Consider the following 19,418-nt stretch of genomic DNA (forward strand, 5'->3'; position numbering starts at 1 on the left):
CTTAGGAATAAGGAGTAATTTTGACTTTCAAGTTTTATTATTTAAGAAATACATTTCATAAGACTGTAGTTACCATATATAGTGATTCCTCTGATGGTTCTGGGCAAAGTAAATTGAAAACCTTCAAAGAATTCACCATTCCAGTTACTAAGAACATTTGTGAAGTGAGAGGATTGCTTGAAGCCAGGAGTTTGAGACCAACCTGGGCAACATAGTGAGACACTGTCTCTACAACAAATAATTTTAATATGCCAGGTGTGGTTGCACATGCTACTTGGGAGGCTTAGGCAAGAGGATTGCTTGAGCTTAGGAGTTGAAGGTTTACAGTGAGCTATGATCATACTAGTACACTCCAGCCTGGGTGACAGAGCAAGACCCTGTCTTTGATTCGTGGGAGGAAGTCAAAATATCAACAATAACAGTTTAGAAGAATTTTATTCCAACCTTCATGGAAGACTGAGGGGCTCAAGACTTCATTCGAAGAACTTAACTATAGATATGGTGGAAATAACAAGAGAACTAGAACTAAAGCCTGAAAATGTGACTGAATTGCTGCAATCTTACGATAAAAAATACCCCTCATCCAGTCCCAGGACATCTCAAAGCTCTGCAGAAAGAACTTGAGCAATTTGCCAAGCTCCTGAAGCAGAAGAGGATCACCCTGGGATATGCACAGGCCTGTGTGGGGCTTACCCTGGGGGTTCTATTTGGGTAGGTGTTCAGCCCAACAACCATCTGCCTCTTTGAGGCTCAGCAGCTTAGCTTCAAGAACATGAGTAAGCGGCGGCCCTTGCTGCAGAAGTGGGTGGAGGAAGCTGACAACAATGAAAATATTCAGGAGATGCAAAGCAGAAACTCTCGTGCAGGCCTGAAATAGAAAGCGAACCAGTATTGAGAACCTGGAGAATTTGTTCCTGCAGCGCCCGGAACCCACACTGCAGCAGATCAGTCACATCGCCCAGCAGCTTGGGCTCTAGAAGGATGTGATCTGAGTGTGGTTCTGTAACTGGTGCCAGAAGGGCAAGTGATCAAGCAGTGATTATGCACCATGAGAGGATTTTGAGGCTGCTGGGTCTCCTTTCTCAGGGGCATCAGTGTCCTTTCCTCTGGCCTCAGGGCCCCATTTTGATACCCCAGGCTATGGGAGCCCTCTCATTGCACTGCACTGCACTGTATTCCTCATTCCCTTTCCTTGAGGGGGAAGCCTTTCCCCCTGTTTCCATTGCCACTCTGGGCTCTCCCATGCATTCAAACTGAGGTGCTTGCCCTTCTAGGAATGGGGTACAGGGAGACGGGGGAAGTTAGGGAAAGAGAACCCGGAGTCTGGGCAAGGACTTTTGGGATTAAGTTCTTCATTCAGTAAGGAGGGAATTGGGAACATAAAGGGTGGGGGCTGGGGAGTTTGGGGCAACTGGTTGGAGGGAAGGTGAAATTCAATGATGCTCCTGATTTTAATCTCCATATCATGTATCACTTTTTTCTTAAAGAAGCCTGGGATACAGTAGGTAGAGAGAGAAAAAAAAGAAAAATACTCCTCATCCATTTGTGTTTTATGGATGAGCAAAGAACGTGTTTTCTTGAGATGGAACCTACTGCTGGTGAAGATGCTATGAACATTATAGAAATGACAACAAAGTATTTAGAATATTCCATAAACTTAGTTGACAAATCTGCAGCAGGGGTTGAAAGGCTTGACTTTACTTTTGAAAGCAGTTCCATGGGTAAAATGCTATCACACAGCATCTGCTGGTATAGAGAAATCTTTTATGAAAAGAAGTCAATCAGTGTAGCAAACTTTGTTGCTGTGTTAAGAAGTCAATCAATGTAGCAAACTTTGTTGCTGTCTTAAGAAATTGCCACAGCTACCCCAGCCTTCAGCAGTCAACACCGTGATCAACACTGACACCATCAACATTGACACTGAGGCGAGACCCTCCATCAACAAAAAGATGAAGACTTGCTGAGGCTCAATTGATTATTAGCATTTTTTAGCAATAAAGTGATTTTAAATTAAGGTATATGGATTTTTTTTTTAAGATACAATGCTATTGCACACTTAATAGACTACAGTATATTGGCCTGGGCACAGTGGCTCATGCCTGTAATACCAGTGCTTTGGAAAGCCAAGGCAAGAGAATCACTTGAGGCCAGGAGTTTGGGACCAGCTGAGGCCACATAGACCCTCGTCTCTATCAAAGAAAAAAAAAGAAAAACCAACTGTGTCAGTGGACTATGGTATCATGTAAACATCCTTTTTTTCTTTTTTCTTTTTTTTTAAATGAGACAGAGTCTTGCTCTGTCACCCAGGCTGGAAGTGCAGTGGTGCAATCTCGGTTTACTGCAACCTCCACCTCATGGGTTCAAGAGATTCTCATGGCTTAGTCACCCTAATAGCTAGGATTTCAGGTACGTACCACCACATCTGGCTACATTTTTTAGTATTTTTAGTAGAGACAGGGTTTCAACATGTTGGCCAGTCTGGTCTCAAACTTCTGGCCTTATGTGATCTGCCCACCTTGGCCTCCTAAAGTGCTGGGATTACAAGCGTGAACCACTGCACCCAGCTTAGTATAAACATACTTTTATGTGCACTATGAAACCAAAAATTTGTGTGACTTGCATTATTGCGATATTTGCTTTATTGCAGTTGTCTGGAACTAAACCCTAAATACCTTTGAGGTATGCTTATACCACATTTGGTTTATCTATTCATATGTCAGTGGACAATTGGGTTGTTTCCACCTTTTCGCTGTTGTGAATAGTGCTGCTGTGGATATAGGTGTACAGGTGTCTCTTTGAGATCCTGCTTTCAGTTCTTTTTGGTATGTACAGGAGGTAATTATTTTCTATTTTTTAAGAATTTGAACTCTTCAAATCTACTGCTTATTAAAAATATTTAAAAATTTTGACCCAGAAGTGGACTCAGCACATAAGGACCGTTTTCCACATTCATATGATTACATCTCCAACCAGTCAGCAGCACCCATTCTCCTGCCTGCCAAACTGTCCTTGAAAAACCCTAGCCTCCAAATTTCTGGGGGGACTGATTTGAGTAATAAAACTCAAGTCTCCTATTTAAAAACAACAAAAAATTTTTTAACTAGAAGGGAAGCTGCTGCCCTATAGGCAGAAGACCCAGGCCTAACAGGATTTATCACTTGCTGAATAAAGAGCCCTTGGGCTTTGAATAAACATCAACAATAGACAGGAATTAGTCTCCACATGCCTTGGGTGAGACCCAGTACTGTCAGGCGTGAGCCAGCACAGTCTTAGCAGTGGTGGCCATGAGAGTGCTTGCATCACCTCTACCCCAACTCTTAAGAATCTCAGCACAGAGAGAGAGAGAGAGAGAGGGAAACTTCATTTGTTTGAGGGAGAGTAAGGGAGAAGAATAAGAGATTCTGCCTAGTAATCCAGGGAATTCTCTGAGATCTTACCCAGGTTCACCAAGGCAATACCTCTATGAGTTGGCAAGAGTCACAGTTTTGCTGGACGTGGTGGTGTGTACATGTAGTCCCACCTACTTAGGAAGCTGAGACAGGAGGATCACTTGGACTCAGGAGCTCTGGGCTGTAATGTGCTCTGCTGATTGGGTGTTCAAACTAAGTTTGACATTAATATAGTGACTTCCTGGGAGTGGGGGGCCACCAGGTTGCCTAAGGAGGGGTGAACTGGCTCAGGTTGGAAATGGAGCAGGTCAAAACTCCCATGCTGATCAGTAGTGGGATTGTGCCTGTGAATAGCCACTGCACTCCAGCCTGGGCAACCATAGTGAGACTCTGTCTCTTTAAAAAAAGAAATTTGTGTTACTGGGCTTGGAGTGTTCACTAATGCAGATGGCTGCAGTGACTGAAGAATTGAGATAGTTACACTCAATTCCTTTTGAATACTTGGAATGCCTTCCCAAGAAGTTCAGATACAAACAAGTACAGACTGCAAAGAATAGAATAAATACCTAACTCTTCAATGCTTAGACATCGACAAAAATTTAGAAGCATCAAGACGATCCAGGAAAACATGACCTCACCAAACCAATGAAATAAGGCACTAGTGACCAAACATGAAGAGACAAAGCTATGTGACTTTTCAGAGATTCAGAACAGCTGTTTTGAGAAATCTCAACTAAACTGAAGATAAACAGAGAAGAAGTTCAGAATCCTATCAGATAAATTTAACAGAGATTGAAACAATGGTAAAATATCAAAGAGAAATTCTGGAGTTAGAAATTTAATTGACAACCTGGAGAATGCATCAGAGGCTCTCAACAGCAGAATTGATCAAGCAGAAGAAAGAATTAGCATGAAGACATGCTATATGAAAATATACAGAGTTGACAAAAGACATGAGTGAAGTACTCCCACAGGATCTAGAAAATAGCCTCAAAAGGGCAATTCTAAGGGTTACTGGCCTTAAAGAGGAGGTAGAAGGAGAGATAGGGATAGAAAGTTTATTTAAAAGCTAATAATTAGACCTTTTCAATCGTAAAGAAAAATCAGTATTCAAGTGCAAGGTTATAGAACACCAAGCGGATTTAACCCAAATAAGACTATCTCAAGACATTTGATAATCAAACTAAAACTCCCAAAGGTCAGGGATAAAGAAAGGATCTCAAAAGCAGCAAGAGAAAAGAAACAGCATACAATAGGGCTCTAGTACATCTAGCAGCAGACTTCTCAGTGGAAACCTTACAGAATAGGAGAGAATGGCATGACATACTTAAAGTGCTAAAGGAAAATAACGTTTATCCCAGAATATTATATCCAGTGAAAATATCCTTCAGATGTGAAGGAGAGTAAAGACTATCCCAGACAAACAAAAACTGAGGGGCGGCCGGGCATGGTGGCTCATGCCTATAATCACAGCACTTTGGGAGGCTGAGGCAGGCAGATCACCTGAGGTCAGGAATTCGAGACCAGCCTGGCCAACATGGTGAAACCCCGTCTCTACTAAAAATAAAAATAAAAAAATTAGCTGGGCATGGTGGCTGTAATCCCAGCTACTCAGGAGGCTGAGGCAGGAGAATCGCTTGAACCTGGGAGATGGAGGGGGTTCCATCAACAGCAGACCTGTTCTATAAGAAATGCTAAAGGGAGTTTTTCATTGTGAAGGAAAGGGACATTAATGAACAATAACAAATCAACTGAAGATACAAAACTCACTGGTAATAGTACACAGACAAATATAAAATATTATAACACTAGTCGTGGTATACAAACTACTCATCTTGAGTAAGAAGACTAAAATATCAGATCAAAAATAACTACAGCAACTTGTAAAGACATATACAGTATAATAAGATATAAATAGGTGTAACAAAATTAAAGAGCAGGGGAAAAGATGATGAAGTTTAAAGTTTTTATCAGTTTTCTCTTTGCTTATTTGTTTTTGTAATGAGAGTAAACTTGTCATCAGTTAAGATGTTATTTGCAAGCCTGGTAACCTCAGATCAGATCAGAAAACAGGAGGCAAGAGGATTGCTTGAACCCAGGAGTTTGAGACCAACCTAGGCAACATAGTGATACCCCATTTCTATAAAATATAAAAATTATGCTGGCATCGTGGCACATGCCCATAGTCCTGGTTATTTGGGAGGCTGAGGTAGGAGGATTGTTTGATCCAGGAGGTTGAGGCTGCAGTGAGCCATGATTGTGCCACTGCACTTCAGTGTGGGCAATAGAGCAAGACCATGTCTCAAAAAACAAAATTAATAGATGCATGGAAAATTTAAAAAAAAAAAGGGAAATTAAAACATTCCAACAGAGAAAGTCACATTCACAAAAAGGAAGATAAGAAAGAAGGAAAGAAGGAAGAGAAGACCATAAAACAAGAAAGCAAATTTTACAATGTCAGGAATAAGTCCTTATTAACAATAACATTTAGTAAACGGACTAAACTGCCCAGTCAAAAGACACTGAGTGACTGGCTGGATGAAAAAATAAGACCCAGTGATCTGCTCCCTGCAAAGAAACACACTTCACCTATAAAGAAACATACACTGAAAATAAAGGAATGGAAAAAGATATTCCATGCAAATGGAAACCAAAAAGAGGAGTAGCTATACTTATATCAGACAAAACAGATTTCAAGACAAAAAGTATAAGAAGATATAGAAGGTCATTGTATAATGATAAAAGGATTAGTTCAACAAGAGGATATAACAGGTATAAATACATGTGCACCCAACACTAGAAAACCCAGATATACAAAGCAAATATTAGAGCTAACAAGAGAAACAGACCCTAATAAAATTACAGCATAATATTGGCATAAAAACAGACACATGGACCAATGGAACAGAACAGAGAACTCAGAAATAAATTCACATATGTACAGTGAATTCATTTTGGACAAGGGCGCCAAGGACATACATTGGAAAAAGGATATTCTTTTCAATAAATGGTACTGGGAAACCTGGATATCCATATGCAGAAGAATGAAACTAGACCCCTCATATGGTTAGGCTTTGTGTCCCCACCCAAATCTCATCTTGAATTATAATCCCCATGATCCCCATGTATCAACGGAGAGACCGGGTGGAGGTAATTGAATCATGGAAGCGGTTTCCTCCATGCTGTTCTTGAGATAATGAGTGAGTTCTCACAGGATCTGATTGTTTTATAAGGGGCTCTACCCCAGTTTGCTCGACACCTCTCCTTCCTGCCACCTTGTGAAGAAGGTGCTTTGCTTCCTCTTCGCCTTCTGCCATCATTGTAAGTCTCCTGAGGCCTCCCCAGCTATGATGAACTGTGAGTCAATTATCTTTTCTTTATAAATTACCCAGTCTCAGGCAGTTATTTATAGCAGCATGAAAACAGATGAATATACCCGTATCTCTCACTATATACAAAAAGCATGTACAAATGGAATAAAAACTTAAATCTAAGACCTGAAACTATTATAAGAAAGCTGAGGAAACTCTCTAGTACATTGGTCTGGGCAAAAATTTCTTGAGTGATACTCCGCAAGCACAGGCAACCAAAGCAAAAGTGGGCAAATGAGATCACATCAAGTTAAAAAGCTTCTACACAGCATAGGGAACAATAAAGTGAAGAAACAACTCACAGAATGGGAGAAAATATTTGCAAACTACCCATCTGATAAGGAATTGATAACCATAATATATAAAGAGCTGAAACAACTCTATAGGAAAAATCTAATAATCTCTTTAAAAAATGAGCAAAAGATCTGAATAGGCATTTCTCAAAAGAAGGTATACAAATGGCTAACAAGTATATGAAAGGTACTCAGCATCATTAGAGAAATGCAAATCAAAACTAAAATGAGGTATTATCTCACTCTGGTTAAAATGGCTTTTGTCTAAAAGATGGGCAATAACAAATGCTGGCAAGGATATGGAGAAAAGGGAACCCTTGTACATAGTTGGTAGGAATGTAAATTAGTACTGCCACTATGGAGAACACTATGGAGATTCCTTAAAAAGACTAAAAATAGAACTACCATATGATCCATTGCTGGGTATATACCCAAAAGAAAGGAAATCTGTACATCACAGAGGTGTTTGCACTCCCATGTTTATTGCAGTGCTATTCACAATAGCCAGGATTTGGAATCAATTTGAGCGTTCATCAACAGACATGGATAAAGAAAATGTGGTGTATATATACACAATGGAATACTATTCAGCCATAAAAAAGAATGAGATCCTGTCTTTTGCAACAATATGAGAACTGGAGGACAGTATGTTAAGTGAAATAGCCAGCACAGAAAGACAGTCACATGTTCTCACTTGGTGGTGGAAACTAAAAATTTAAACAATTGTACTCACAGAGATAGAAGATAGAATGATGGTTACCAGGCCGGGCGCGGTGGCTCAAGCCTGTAATCCCAGCACTTTGGGAGGCCGAGACAGGCGGATCACGAGGCCAGGAGATCGAAACCATCCTGGGTAACACAGTGAAACCCCGTCTCTACTAAAAATACAAAAACTTAGCCGGGCGAGGTGGCAGGCGCCTGTAGTCCCAGCTACTCAGGAGGCTGAGGCAGGAGAATGGCGTGAACCCGGGAGGCGGAGCTTGCAGTGAGCTGAGATCCGGCCACTGCACTCCAGCCTGGGTGGCAGAGCGAGACTCTGTCTCAAAAAAAAAAAAAAAAAAAAAAAAAAAAAAGAATGATGGTTACCAGAGACTGGAAAGGATAGTGGTGTAAGGGGAGAAAATAAGGGTAGTTAATAAGTACAAAGATGTAGTTAATAAAATTAATGCCGGGCGCGGTGGCTCAAGCCTGTAATCCCAGCACTTTGGGAGGCCGAGACGGGTGGATCACGAGGTCAGGAGATCGAGACCATCCTGGCTAACACGGTGAAACCCCGTCTCTACTAAAAAATACAAAAAACTAGCCGGGCGAGATGGCGGGCGCCTGTAGTCCCAGCTACTCGGGAGGATGAGGCAGGAGAATGGCGTAAACCCCGGAGGCGGAGCTTGCAGTGAGCTGAGATCCGGCCACTGCACTCCAGCCCGGGCCACACAGCGAGACTCCGTCTCAAAAAAAAAAAAATAAATAAATAAATAAATAAATAAAATTAATAAGGCCTAGTATTTCATAGCACAACACAGTGACTACAGTCGAGAATAATTTATTGTACATTTAAAAATAACTAAATTTATTATTGGAACATTTGTAACACAAAGAAATGATAAGTGCTTGAGGGGATGGATACTCCATTAATTCTCATGTGATTTTTACACATTGTATGCCTGTATCAAAATGTCTCATGTATCCCATAAATATATATACCTCCTGTGTACTCATTAAAATAAGGCCAGGCGTAGTGGATCAGGCCTGTAATCCCAGCACGTTGGGAGGCCAACGTGTGTGGATCACTTGAGGTCAGGAGTTTGAAACCAGCCTGGCCAACTTGGTGAAACTCCATCTAAAATACAAAAAATACAAAAAATTAGCTGGGTGTGGTGGCAGACACCTGTAGTCCAAGCTACTCAGGAGGCTGAGACAGGAGAATCGCTTGAACCCAGGAGGCAGAGGTTGCAGTGAGCCGAGATTGCACTACTGCACTCCAGCCTTGGCAACAGAGTGAGACTCCCATCTCAAAAAAACAAAACAAAACAAAAAAAATTTTAAAAAATTAAACATTTTAAATTTGCCTTTTATATCCTTGCTGCTTTAGCCAAACTTGTATATGCCTATTTTTTAATCTATTATTCTTGCAACTCTGATTATTTTTTCATTGATGTTAATTTGCTGCTTAAATAGTTAGAAATATTTGAATGCTGTTTTCTCATTCATTTTTTTGACAACCTGAAACCCAGATGTCCTTCTTTATATATATATATATATATTTTTGCTCTCCCAAATTTCCTCAGAATTGTCTTCTCATTTATCTGTTGATGGAAACCAGAATCCTGATTTTCTATAAAGTGATGCGAAAATTGAGTCACATGTGTGTGTTAGTAGATTTTATCTATTCACAGTGACGAGGATACTATGAAGGTTGACATTTGTAAAGGTCCAGTGCTTTTTATTGTAAATAATCTTGATGATTTTTTTATAATTAAAAAGATTTTTCAGTTATGCTAATATTTAACAAAGGTCACCATTACTTAGGAATGCATTTTGGCACCTTGGAAACTGCAGACCTTGAGATTATTTGCATTAGAATGGGGAAGGAGTTGATGTTTTAAAATCAGTCGTTTTTGCTGCAGTTTAGTTTCATCAAAAAATTGTGATACATTGTAGCCAAAAGGTGGAAACAACCCATGTCCATCAGTAGATGAATGAATGAAAAAAATCATATATGTCTATAGCGGAATGGTATTCAGCCATATAAAGGAATGAAATTCTCATACATTATGCAACATGTATGAATCTGGAGAACATTATGTGGGGTGAAAGACAGACACAGAAGGACAAATATCATATGAGTCTACTGATAAGAGGTACCTAGAACAACCAAATTCATAGACAGAAATAGTGGTTACCAGTTCCTAGAGGGAGGAGGGAATGGAGAGTTATTGTTTAATGGGTTTCTGTTTTAGAAGATGAAGTTCTAGAAATGATTAGTGGTGATAGTTGCACAACATTGTGAATATACTTGCTACCACTGAATTGTGCAGTTAAAATGGTTAAAATTGTAAATTTTATGTATATTTTATGATACATTGTGTAAAAATTGATCATCTTTTTGCACTGTACTCAAGCTGTATAGGATAAAAACTAGTTACATATGAATTTAATTTACCAATTCTAGCCCTTCCAGAGGTTAAACTCATGGCCCCCAGCATGAATTGCATTTTAATCATAAACTATCTTTGTGGGCAATGCCATGGGTAAACAAGCGGACTTTTTAATTTTTTTAAATACAAGGTCTCACTCTGTTGCCCAGGCTAGAGTGCTGTGACATGATCACAGCTCACTGCAACCTCAACCTCCCAGGCTCAAGCAGTCCTTTCACCTCAGCCTCCTAAGTAGCTGGGACTACAGGTGCTTGCCACCACACCCAGCTAATTTTTAAATTTTTTTGTAGAGACGGGGTCTCACTATGTTGCCCAGGCTAGTGTTGAACTCCTGGATTCAAGTGATCCTCCTGCCTTGGCGTCCCAAAGTGCTGGGATTACACGTATGGGATTACACTGCACCCAGCTGACAAGAGGACATTCTTAATAGCCACAATATTCCTTTGGTTTAGAGATGATTATCTCCCTGGAGCCAGGAAAGGGGCACACCTTTCTTTAAAATGTATAAAGTTTAAACAACTATATTAGTTTGCTTGAGTTGCTTGTAACACACTACCACAAACTTGGTGGCTTGAACAATACAAATTTATTGGCTCACTATTCTGCAGACTAGAAGTCCGAATTTAGAGTTGCTTCCTTCTGAAGGCTATAAGAAGAATCTGTTACATGTGTCTTTCCTAGTTTCTGGTGGTTTGCTGTCAATCTTTGGCATTCCTTGGCTTGTAGACCTTGGCCTTCTTTGTGTATGTTTCTGTGTCCAAATTCCCCCTTTTATAAGGACACAAATTATATTGGGTTATGGACCTACCCTACTCCATTATGACCTTAACTAATTACATCTGCAGTGACCTTATTTCCAAATAAGATCATATTCTGAGATATTAGGGATTAGGATTTCAACATACAATATTTTTTTCTTCTTTCTTTTTCCTTTTTTTTTTTTTTTTTTGAGACAGGGTCTGGCTCTGTTGCCCAGGCTGGAGTGCAGTGGCATGACCTCGGCTCACTGCAGCCTCCACCTCCCAGGCTCAAGCAATCCTCCCGCCTCAGCCTCCTGAGTAGCTGGGACTACAGGTGCATGCCACCACACCCAATTAACTTTTTGTATTTTTTGTAGAGATGGGGTTTTACCATGTTGCCCAGCATGTTCTCCAATTTCTGAGCTCAAGCAATCTGCCTACCTGGGCTTCCAAAGTGCTGGGATTACAGGCATGAGCCACTGTGCCTCATCCAATATGCAAAGTTTTAGGAGACCCGGTTCAATCCATAGCAATACCCCAGACCTGCTGAGCTAACCTTTACTGCACAGAGGGTATCCTCAGCATCACCCCTGTTAGTACAGGCAAACTTTGTTCCTTCAGATGACTTATTGGCTGGTGTGATAGCTTCCACCTGTAACCCCAGCACTTTGAGAGGCTGAGGCAGAAGGATTGCCTGAGGTTAGGAGTCCAAGACCAGCCTGGGCAACATAGCGAGATCCTGTCTCTATAAAAGAAAAAAAAGTGACTTGTCATACCTGATTAAGTAACCATCATTCTCAAATATAACACTTCAGATAAGTCTTTGGTTGCATAATAGATTTTTTTCAGTTATATTCTAGTAGGAAAGGGAACATATTCTTATTGAACCTTTGTAAATAATTATATTACTAATAAAGGAAGGGAGACTCAGTAAGAGATGAAATTCTGGGCATCAGTGAGAATCAGGTATCATTTTTAATTAGTTCCTTTTAGTTTACCAAAGCAGAGTTTATGAAATTGTTTAGAAAGGAAAAATAAGCACAAAATCAAAATTAAACATTCAAACATGTAACCATAATAAAATTTTCTTCATCAATGCATTCTTTCTTATGTAATGAGTTCTTATTCTGCTGGACCTTGGGTTAGCAGTTTCATGAAATGTCTGCTTCTCAACTAACAAAAAAGATTATGAGAAATCCTAATGCACTTCACTGCTACATTTTGAAAGTTACGTTAAGAGAGATCTCTTCAGAACCCAATACCTAAGTGTCTTTTCTTTGATATATACATTGTTTCACACACCTGATGGAATCCTTTTAACAAGGCTCTGAAACTCCATTGTTGAAAACACAAACTGGCCTGTAGCTTGTAGGAGAGTCTTTGGGCAAGCATCAGAGCAGACAAAAACTACTAATAGGTAATAGAGGCTTAAAATAACTGTGGCTAGTTTGTTACTGATAATTATCAAATGATATGATCTGATGAAGATTCATAGTAAGAATAATAATGTTTCCAAAGATGATGATTAGGCCTATTTTCAAGGAACTCAGTGACTTTTAAGTCTGATATGTAAATATAGCTGAATATAATCATTTATAGACAAAAACGAAATCTTGAGATACAGCATTATCTTGAGATCTAATATACCAGGTATACATAAGAATATCAAAAGATCCAGCAAGTCTGGGATCAAGCCTAGACATATTTTTATTATTTTATTTTAATTTTATAAAACTCCATAGGAGCCGGGCGCAGTGGCTCATGCCTGTAATCCCAGCATTTTGGGAGGCTGAGATGGGTGGATCACTAGAGGTCAGGAGTTCGAGACCAACATGGTGAAACCCCGTCTCTACTAAAAATATAAAAATTAGCCGGGCATGGTGGCGCACACCTGTAGTCCCAGCTCGTTGCGGCTGAGACAGGAGAATCACTTGAACCCGGGAGGAGGAGGTTGCAGTGAGCTGAGATTGCGCCATTGCACTTCATCCTGGGCGACAAGAGTGAAACTCCATCACAAAAAAAAAACAACTCCATGGGTAAGCCTGAAGAAGATCCCCTTTTGAGAACTCCTGGCATAGAATATGTGGATTAGAAACAGTAAGGTTAGAGAACCACTAGCATAAGTGAGAATTAGAGCAGTAACGTTGTGCCAGAAAACACTTTAAATAATAACTGAAATTAGAACTGGATAGCACTATACTTTTTTTTTTTTTTTTTTTTTTTTAAATTGAGGTGGAGTGTCACTTTTGGCAGGCTGGAATACAGTGGCATGATCTTGGCTCAGTGCAGCTTCCGCCTCCCAGGTTCAAATAATTCTTCTGCCTCAGCCTCCTGAGTAACTGGAATTACAAGCAGTGCCACCACACCCAGCTAATTTTTGTATTTTCAGTAGAGATGGGGTTTCACCATTTTGGCCAGGCTGGTCTCAAACCCCTGACCTCAGGTGATCCACCTGCCTTGGCCTCCCAAAATGCTGGGATTACAGGCATGAGCCAACATGCCTGGTCTGTATGATTTTTATTTGTATTATTATTATTTTTTGGGAGCTTTTGGGGTTTCTTAAAAAAATATTTTCCAGCGGGGTGCAGTGGCTCACGCCTGTAATCCCAGCACTTTGGGAGGCCGATGCGAGTGGATCATGAGGTCAAGAGATCAAGACCATCCTGGCCAACATGGTGGAAACTCCGTCTCTACCAAAAATACAAAAATTAGCTAGACGTGGTGCCACACACCTGTATAGTCTCAGCTACTCGAGAGGCTGAGGCAGGAGAATTGCTTGAACCTGGGAGGCGGAGGTTGCAGTGAGCTGAGATCACGCCACTGCACTCCAGCCTGGCAACAGAGCGAGACTTCGTCTCAAAAACAAAGAAAAATATTTTCTATCCATGGTTGGTTGAATCTGCAAATATGGAACCTATAGATATGGAGGGCTGACTGTGTTTCTTCTGCCTCTTACAAGAGCACAAGTCATGGTGGATTAGGGCCTAATTTCCAAAAAGAGGAAATTTATGTTACTAAGAAACCCTCTTTAGTATCAAAGAAATGCAAATTTGAAAAGCAAGAGGATAATAAATAAAATAAATAAAGCCTAAATTTAATAATCACCTCTTTAATGCCCTTATCTCCAAATACAGTCACATTCTGAGGTACTCAGGGTTAAAGCTTCAGATCTATTTGGGTGGGGGATACAGTTCAGCTCATCACAGGAAGGCAAAAATCAAATAAGTATGAGAGGAAATGTGGATACTTCATTAAGATATAATCATAGGTGCTTGAGAAATAATAGTTACCTATTTTACTAAAGTGACATAAATATAGATGATAATATGATTGAAAAGAATTTTAGCTGTTTTGTAAGTCAGGAGCCTTTGTTCTTTTTTCCTCTTAAATTTAAAGAACAATAAAATCAACATAAAGCATAGAATATTATTTTAATAAAACAGATTATTTGCTATCTAGCAGATTACACAAAAAGTAAAGAGTAACATTTTTATCATAGGTATTTATTAGTAAACCAAGGGAGCAGGTCCTTCAAAATGGAGTGAACTTTGCTAAGATGTTAACCATTTTATAGCTTCTTTCAGACTCAGGTATAAACTGAGGAAAATAAAATTCATTTCCCCACTTGTATCTTTAGTTGTGCTCTTTAATATTCTGGAACAAACTGACATTTTGCTTGAGTTCAGTATTTCTGTCTCAGAGGGTTCTTGAAGTCAAAATGATTTTCTTTTTCTTTTTGTTTTGAGATGGAGTCTTGCTCTGTTGCCCAAGCTGGAGTGCAGTAGAGCAATCTCAGCTGACTGCAAGCTCTGCCTCCTGGGCTCACGCCATTCTCCTGCCTCAGCCTCCCAAATACCTGGGACTACAGACACCTGCCACCATGCCCGGCTAATTTTTTTTTTTTTTTTGTATTTTTAGTAGACGGGGTTTCACTGTATGTCTCAATCTCCTGGCCTCGTGATCCACCCGCCTTGGCCTCCCAAATTGCTGGGATTACAGGCGTGAGCCACCATGCCCGGCCAGTCAAAATGATTTTCATATTAATACTAAGATGTTTTCTATGCTAAATGTAGTGCATTCAATATTGTTCATCTTCAAATTAAAAAGTATTAAGTTTCTCAATTTTAAGTTCTAATACGTTAAGTATTAATGATTTTAACCCATGTAAACAAAGCCCTTTGGAGTCCTGAATAAGTGCTAAGAGTGGAAAGGGACCCCCAGACCATCAAAACTACTCGTTTTCCTCGTTAAACAAAAGCACATACACAATTGTATCTCTATCAGTGTTTTGCTTCTAATTAGAAGTACAATTTACAGAATTGTAAATAGCTCAAAGACGGTGAAAGGTGGAGATAATCCTAAACAGTGCACTAATCAAGACTCTGTTTTTTGTGGGGTAGGGGGTTCTATTTCAAGGTCTTCAAAATTTCCCTGACAATGTATTTTGTAAAGAAGAAGAAGAAAGCTGTCCAGGCTGGATTACAGCAACGTGATCACAGCTCACGCCACTCTCGACCTCTTGGACTCAGACTACAGGCATGCGCCACCACGCCTAACTAGTTTTTAATTTTCTTTTTGTAGAGACGAGGTCTTGCCATGTTGTCCAGGCTGGTTGTGAACTCCTGGGCTCAAGTGATCCTCCTACCTTGGCTTCCCAAAGTGCTGGGATTATAGGTATGAGCTACTGTGCCCAGCGGAGAGGAATTTTAAGGACACTTTCAGATAGAGAAAAAGTGGCAAAATTGTTTAGAGTATGTATTACAGGTAGAAGATATGATGCCTATTCATACACATTGAAACAAGTCATCACTATTCTTTAGATAAGGGGGGAAAATTGCTTGACACTTGAAAATTGGGGACAAAAAGGTCAGTTTAGATCCTAATGCCACAATATGCACTAAGATAAACTATAAATGAATTAAAGAGTAAAAGCTTCTTAAGACAAGAAAATATGAGTTGAGGATGGGAAAAGCCTTTCTCAACATGTATACTATGAGAGTTATAAAGAATTAGATAAATTTGTTTAAATGGAAAAGTAAATGCTCTGTGAGTCAAAATTAAGCAAATAATTACTTGGAAAAAAATATTTGTAACAATTACAACCTAAGGTTAATATCCTGAATATCTAAAGTGCTCATACATATTAATGAAAAAAAAACAAGACATCTAATAGATAAGTAAGACAAACAAATAAAATAAAGGAAATAGAATTTCCTAAAAGAAGAAATTTATATTACTAAGAAACATGCAAAAATTATTACCCTCTTTAGTATCAAAGATATGCAAATTTGAAAAGCAGGAGGATATTAAATAATTGTAAAAGATCAAGTATTAATCCTTTCTTTCCTGTTATAAGGTAACTATATAATAGATAGGGAGAAACTAATGCTTCAGCTACAACATGAAGTAATGCTAACACATCATTTTTCAACCTACAATGAATGAATTCTCTAAGCAATGAGCATCAGTGCCTGCTTGCTACCACCATAAAAAAGAACTCAGTGAAAATTCTTCTCAAAGGAATTATGTGTTTCCTGATGGAACTACTCTCCTGCCTCCATGTAGTAGTTTTACTGAAATGATCAAATGGTGATTTAAACCTATCTAGATTGAACCACCAGTTTGCAGAACAGAAGACCAAGCCAAATGTTAGGAGAAATCACAAAGATAAAGTCAGCAAAATCCAGTCTGCATAAAGTTGTATAGGACAAATGACTAGGTTTCTCAAACTTTGAGTAGTGATTAAAAGGAAATTAATGGTAGGACGCAGTGGCCCACACCTGTAATCCCAGCACTTTGGGAGGCTGAGGTGGGCAGATCACTTGAGGTCAGGAGTTCGGGACCAGCCAGGCCAAAATGGTGAAACCCCGTCTCTGCTAAATACAAAAATTAGGTGTGGTGGTGGGTGCCTGTAATCTCAGCTACTCAGGAGGCTGAGGTTGCAGTAAGCCGAGATTATGCTTCTGCACTCCAACCTGGGCAACAGAGTGAGACCTGTCTCAAAAAATAAAAATAAGACCAGGTGCAGTGGCTCATGCCTGTAATCCCAGCACTTTGGGAGGCCGAGGTGGGCGGATCACCTGAGGTCACGAGTTCAAGACCAGCCTGACCAACATGGAGAAACCCCGTCTCTACCAAAAATACAGAATTAGCCAGATGTGGTGGCCCATGCCTGTAATCCCAGCTAATTGGGAGGCTGAGGTGGGAGAATCGCTTGAACTTGGGAGGTGGAGGTTGCAGTGAACCGAGATCGCGTCACTGCACTCCAGCCTGGGGGACAAGAGTGAAACTCCATCTCATAAATAAATAAATAAATAAATAAATAAATAAAATTTAAAAAGGAAATTAAGGAAACTTAACTTTTGGTACCTAACTCAGCCTCCAGAAACCCATTCATGTATTGTAGATTAGTCAACCATCCTGTAGGGAATTGTTTATAGAGGGCAGTTGCCTTTTAAGAGTAAATAAATAACATCCTGCTAAATCTTTTGAGGAAATGAGCAATTCCATGTAGATTTGTGAGAATTATGTAGAAAAAAGATTTTAGGTTGAACAATTGGCTTATTTAATAGAGATTTACCCTTTTATTCTTAAAAGTTGTTTTGGCCTTAGGGCATTCTTGTAACTTCCAGAAAATTTGATAGTAATTATGAAATTATCGTTCTAAACTCTGAAGCTCATTTTTGGTATAACCTAGATAAAAATTGTATATTTGTATGGACAGGTATTTACTGATTTCTTTTACAAATAAAACATTGTGCTTGGTTGTAGGGAATAATCAAGGAAATTAACATATGGTCATTTCCTTGAAAAGAATGGATAATTCTATAGCAGCCATGGTCACAAATAATACAAGGTGAAGAATTAGTCAACTAAGGGATGGGAGTAGGTTAACAGAGATAGACTGTGAACTAGCCCAGCAATATTTTTGGTAATAGATACTCTTTCCAGTTTGGGGAGCAGAAGAAAAGAAGGAGGAGGCCTGGAATATCTTTTTCAAAAGAAACTTTGTTGCCCCTTCCTTATTCCTAATAAATGTGCATATTAATGTATACACTTTGGGGCCTAATTTGGTTTTTACTGACAAATAGCTGCCAACAAAGAGCTGTATGAGCTGTATGTATTACCTTGTACACCTATATTGAAAAAAAAAGTAGTTTTGCATTATGGAGTATTTACTCTAGAAGTTTTAATTTTTGTATTTTTGTTTGTTTCTTTTTAAGAATAATTTTTTTTTTAAGAGATTGGTCTTGCTATGTTGCCCTTGCTGGAGTGCAGTGACTATTCACAGATGCAGTCATAGCATACTGCAGCTTTGAACTGGGCTCAAGCCATCCTCCTGCCTCATCTTCCCAAGTAGCTGGGACTACAGGCACGTGCCACTGTAGCCCAGTTCAAAAATAAATATTCTTTTTTTTTTTTTTTTTTTTTTTTTTTTTTTTTTTTTTAAAGATGGAGTCTTACTCTCTGACCCAGGCTGGAGTGCAGTGGGGCAATGTCAGCTAACTGCAACCTCCACCTCCTAGGTTCAAGCGATTCTCCTGTCTCAGTCTCCCAAGTAGCTGGGATTACAGGCACACACCACCATGCTTGGCTAATTTTTGTATTTTTAGTAGAGATGGAGTTTCACTACATTGGCCAGGCTGGCCTTGAATTCCTGACCTCAAATGATCCTCCTGCCTCAGCCTCCCAAAGTGCTGGGATTACAGACGTGAGCCACTGTGCCTCGCCAAGAATAAATATTCTTAATTTTTATTTCCTTATGGCTATCTTTTATAGCTTTCATTCTTTTTTTTTTTTTTTTTAATCATCTTTGGTTTAAACTGAAATATACTGAGATGCAGATTAGAAAACTCTTTTTTTTCTTTCTTGGTGCAAAGCAGAAGAAAGGCTTGTAAGCTTCACCAAATGCTGCTTATGCTTATGGGATTGTTTAATGTTCATCATTTGGTCAGTCTTATCCCCATAACAGTCAGAATATTTCAAGTCACTTTATACCATGAAGTCCACGAATGGGAGGCCTTATTAAATAAGATGATTATGTGAAAATCTAATGGCATATTGATGCTCTGAAATATGTTGTATAAATCTTGGCTTTTAATTTTTTACATTTTTATTTACAGATTCTGAAGAATATTTCTGTGTAAAAAGAATTTTCTCAGGGGGAGATCAAAGCTTTTCACATTACTCTAATCCCCAGGTAATAATATAGTCATGTAAATAATTACTTAGCTCCAATAATTTTGACAAATTAAAAAAACCCATTATTAATGGTCTTTATATGTTACAAAGTAATTGCCTTAGTTTTTTTCCTGTCAAGTCTAAGAATAAATTTTTTCTGATCTATTTGACAGGTTTTTGTTTCAGGTGTTCAGTAGAGATTTAATTCTGTTTTAAAAACAAATGTATAGTAGGAATTTCTTGGTTTTTGAGTTATATATATCTCCTCCCTCTGACTAATCTTATTTGA

General features: G+C 39.2%; 1 protein-coding gene and 1 pseudogene across 36 annotated transcripts in view; both read left to right on the forward strand.

Moving 5' to 3' along the window:
* Positions 1-19,418, forward strand: part of HERC4 (HECT and RLD domain containing E3 ubiquitin protein ligase 4) — a 154,157-nt gene that overhangs the window by 61,085 nt on the left and 73,654 nt on the right. For 18 of the 36 annotated variants that reach the window (XR_012417880.1, XR_012417885.1, XR_012417881.1 and 15 more), the window contains 2 exons: positions 15,530-15,622; positions 19,072-19,148. Coding sequence is in view for 23 of the 36 variants with exons in the window: in XM_074001996.1 (XP_073858097.1) it covers positions 15,530-15,622; positions 19,072-19,148 (170 nt within the window). In the remaining 13 variants the exon portion in view is untranslated. The remainder of the gene's footprint in view (positions 1-15,529; positions 15,623-19,071; positions 19,149-19,418) is intronic. The other 18 variants (XR_012417883.1, XR_012417884.1, XR_012417887.1 and 15 more) reach the window with 1 other exon arrangement.
* On the forward strand, positions 638-1,402 carry LOC141407696 (POU domain, class 5, transcription factor 1 pseudogene; annotated as a pseudogene).

This window comes from Macaca fascicularis, chromosome 9, assembly GCF_037993035.2.
Source record: "Macaca fascicularis isolate 582-1 chromosome 9, T2T-MFA8v1.1".
NCBI classification, from domain to species: Eukaryota; Metazoa; Chordata; class Mammalia; order Primates; family Cercopithecidae; genus Macaca; species Macaca fascicularis.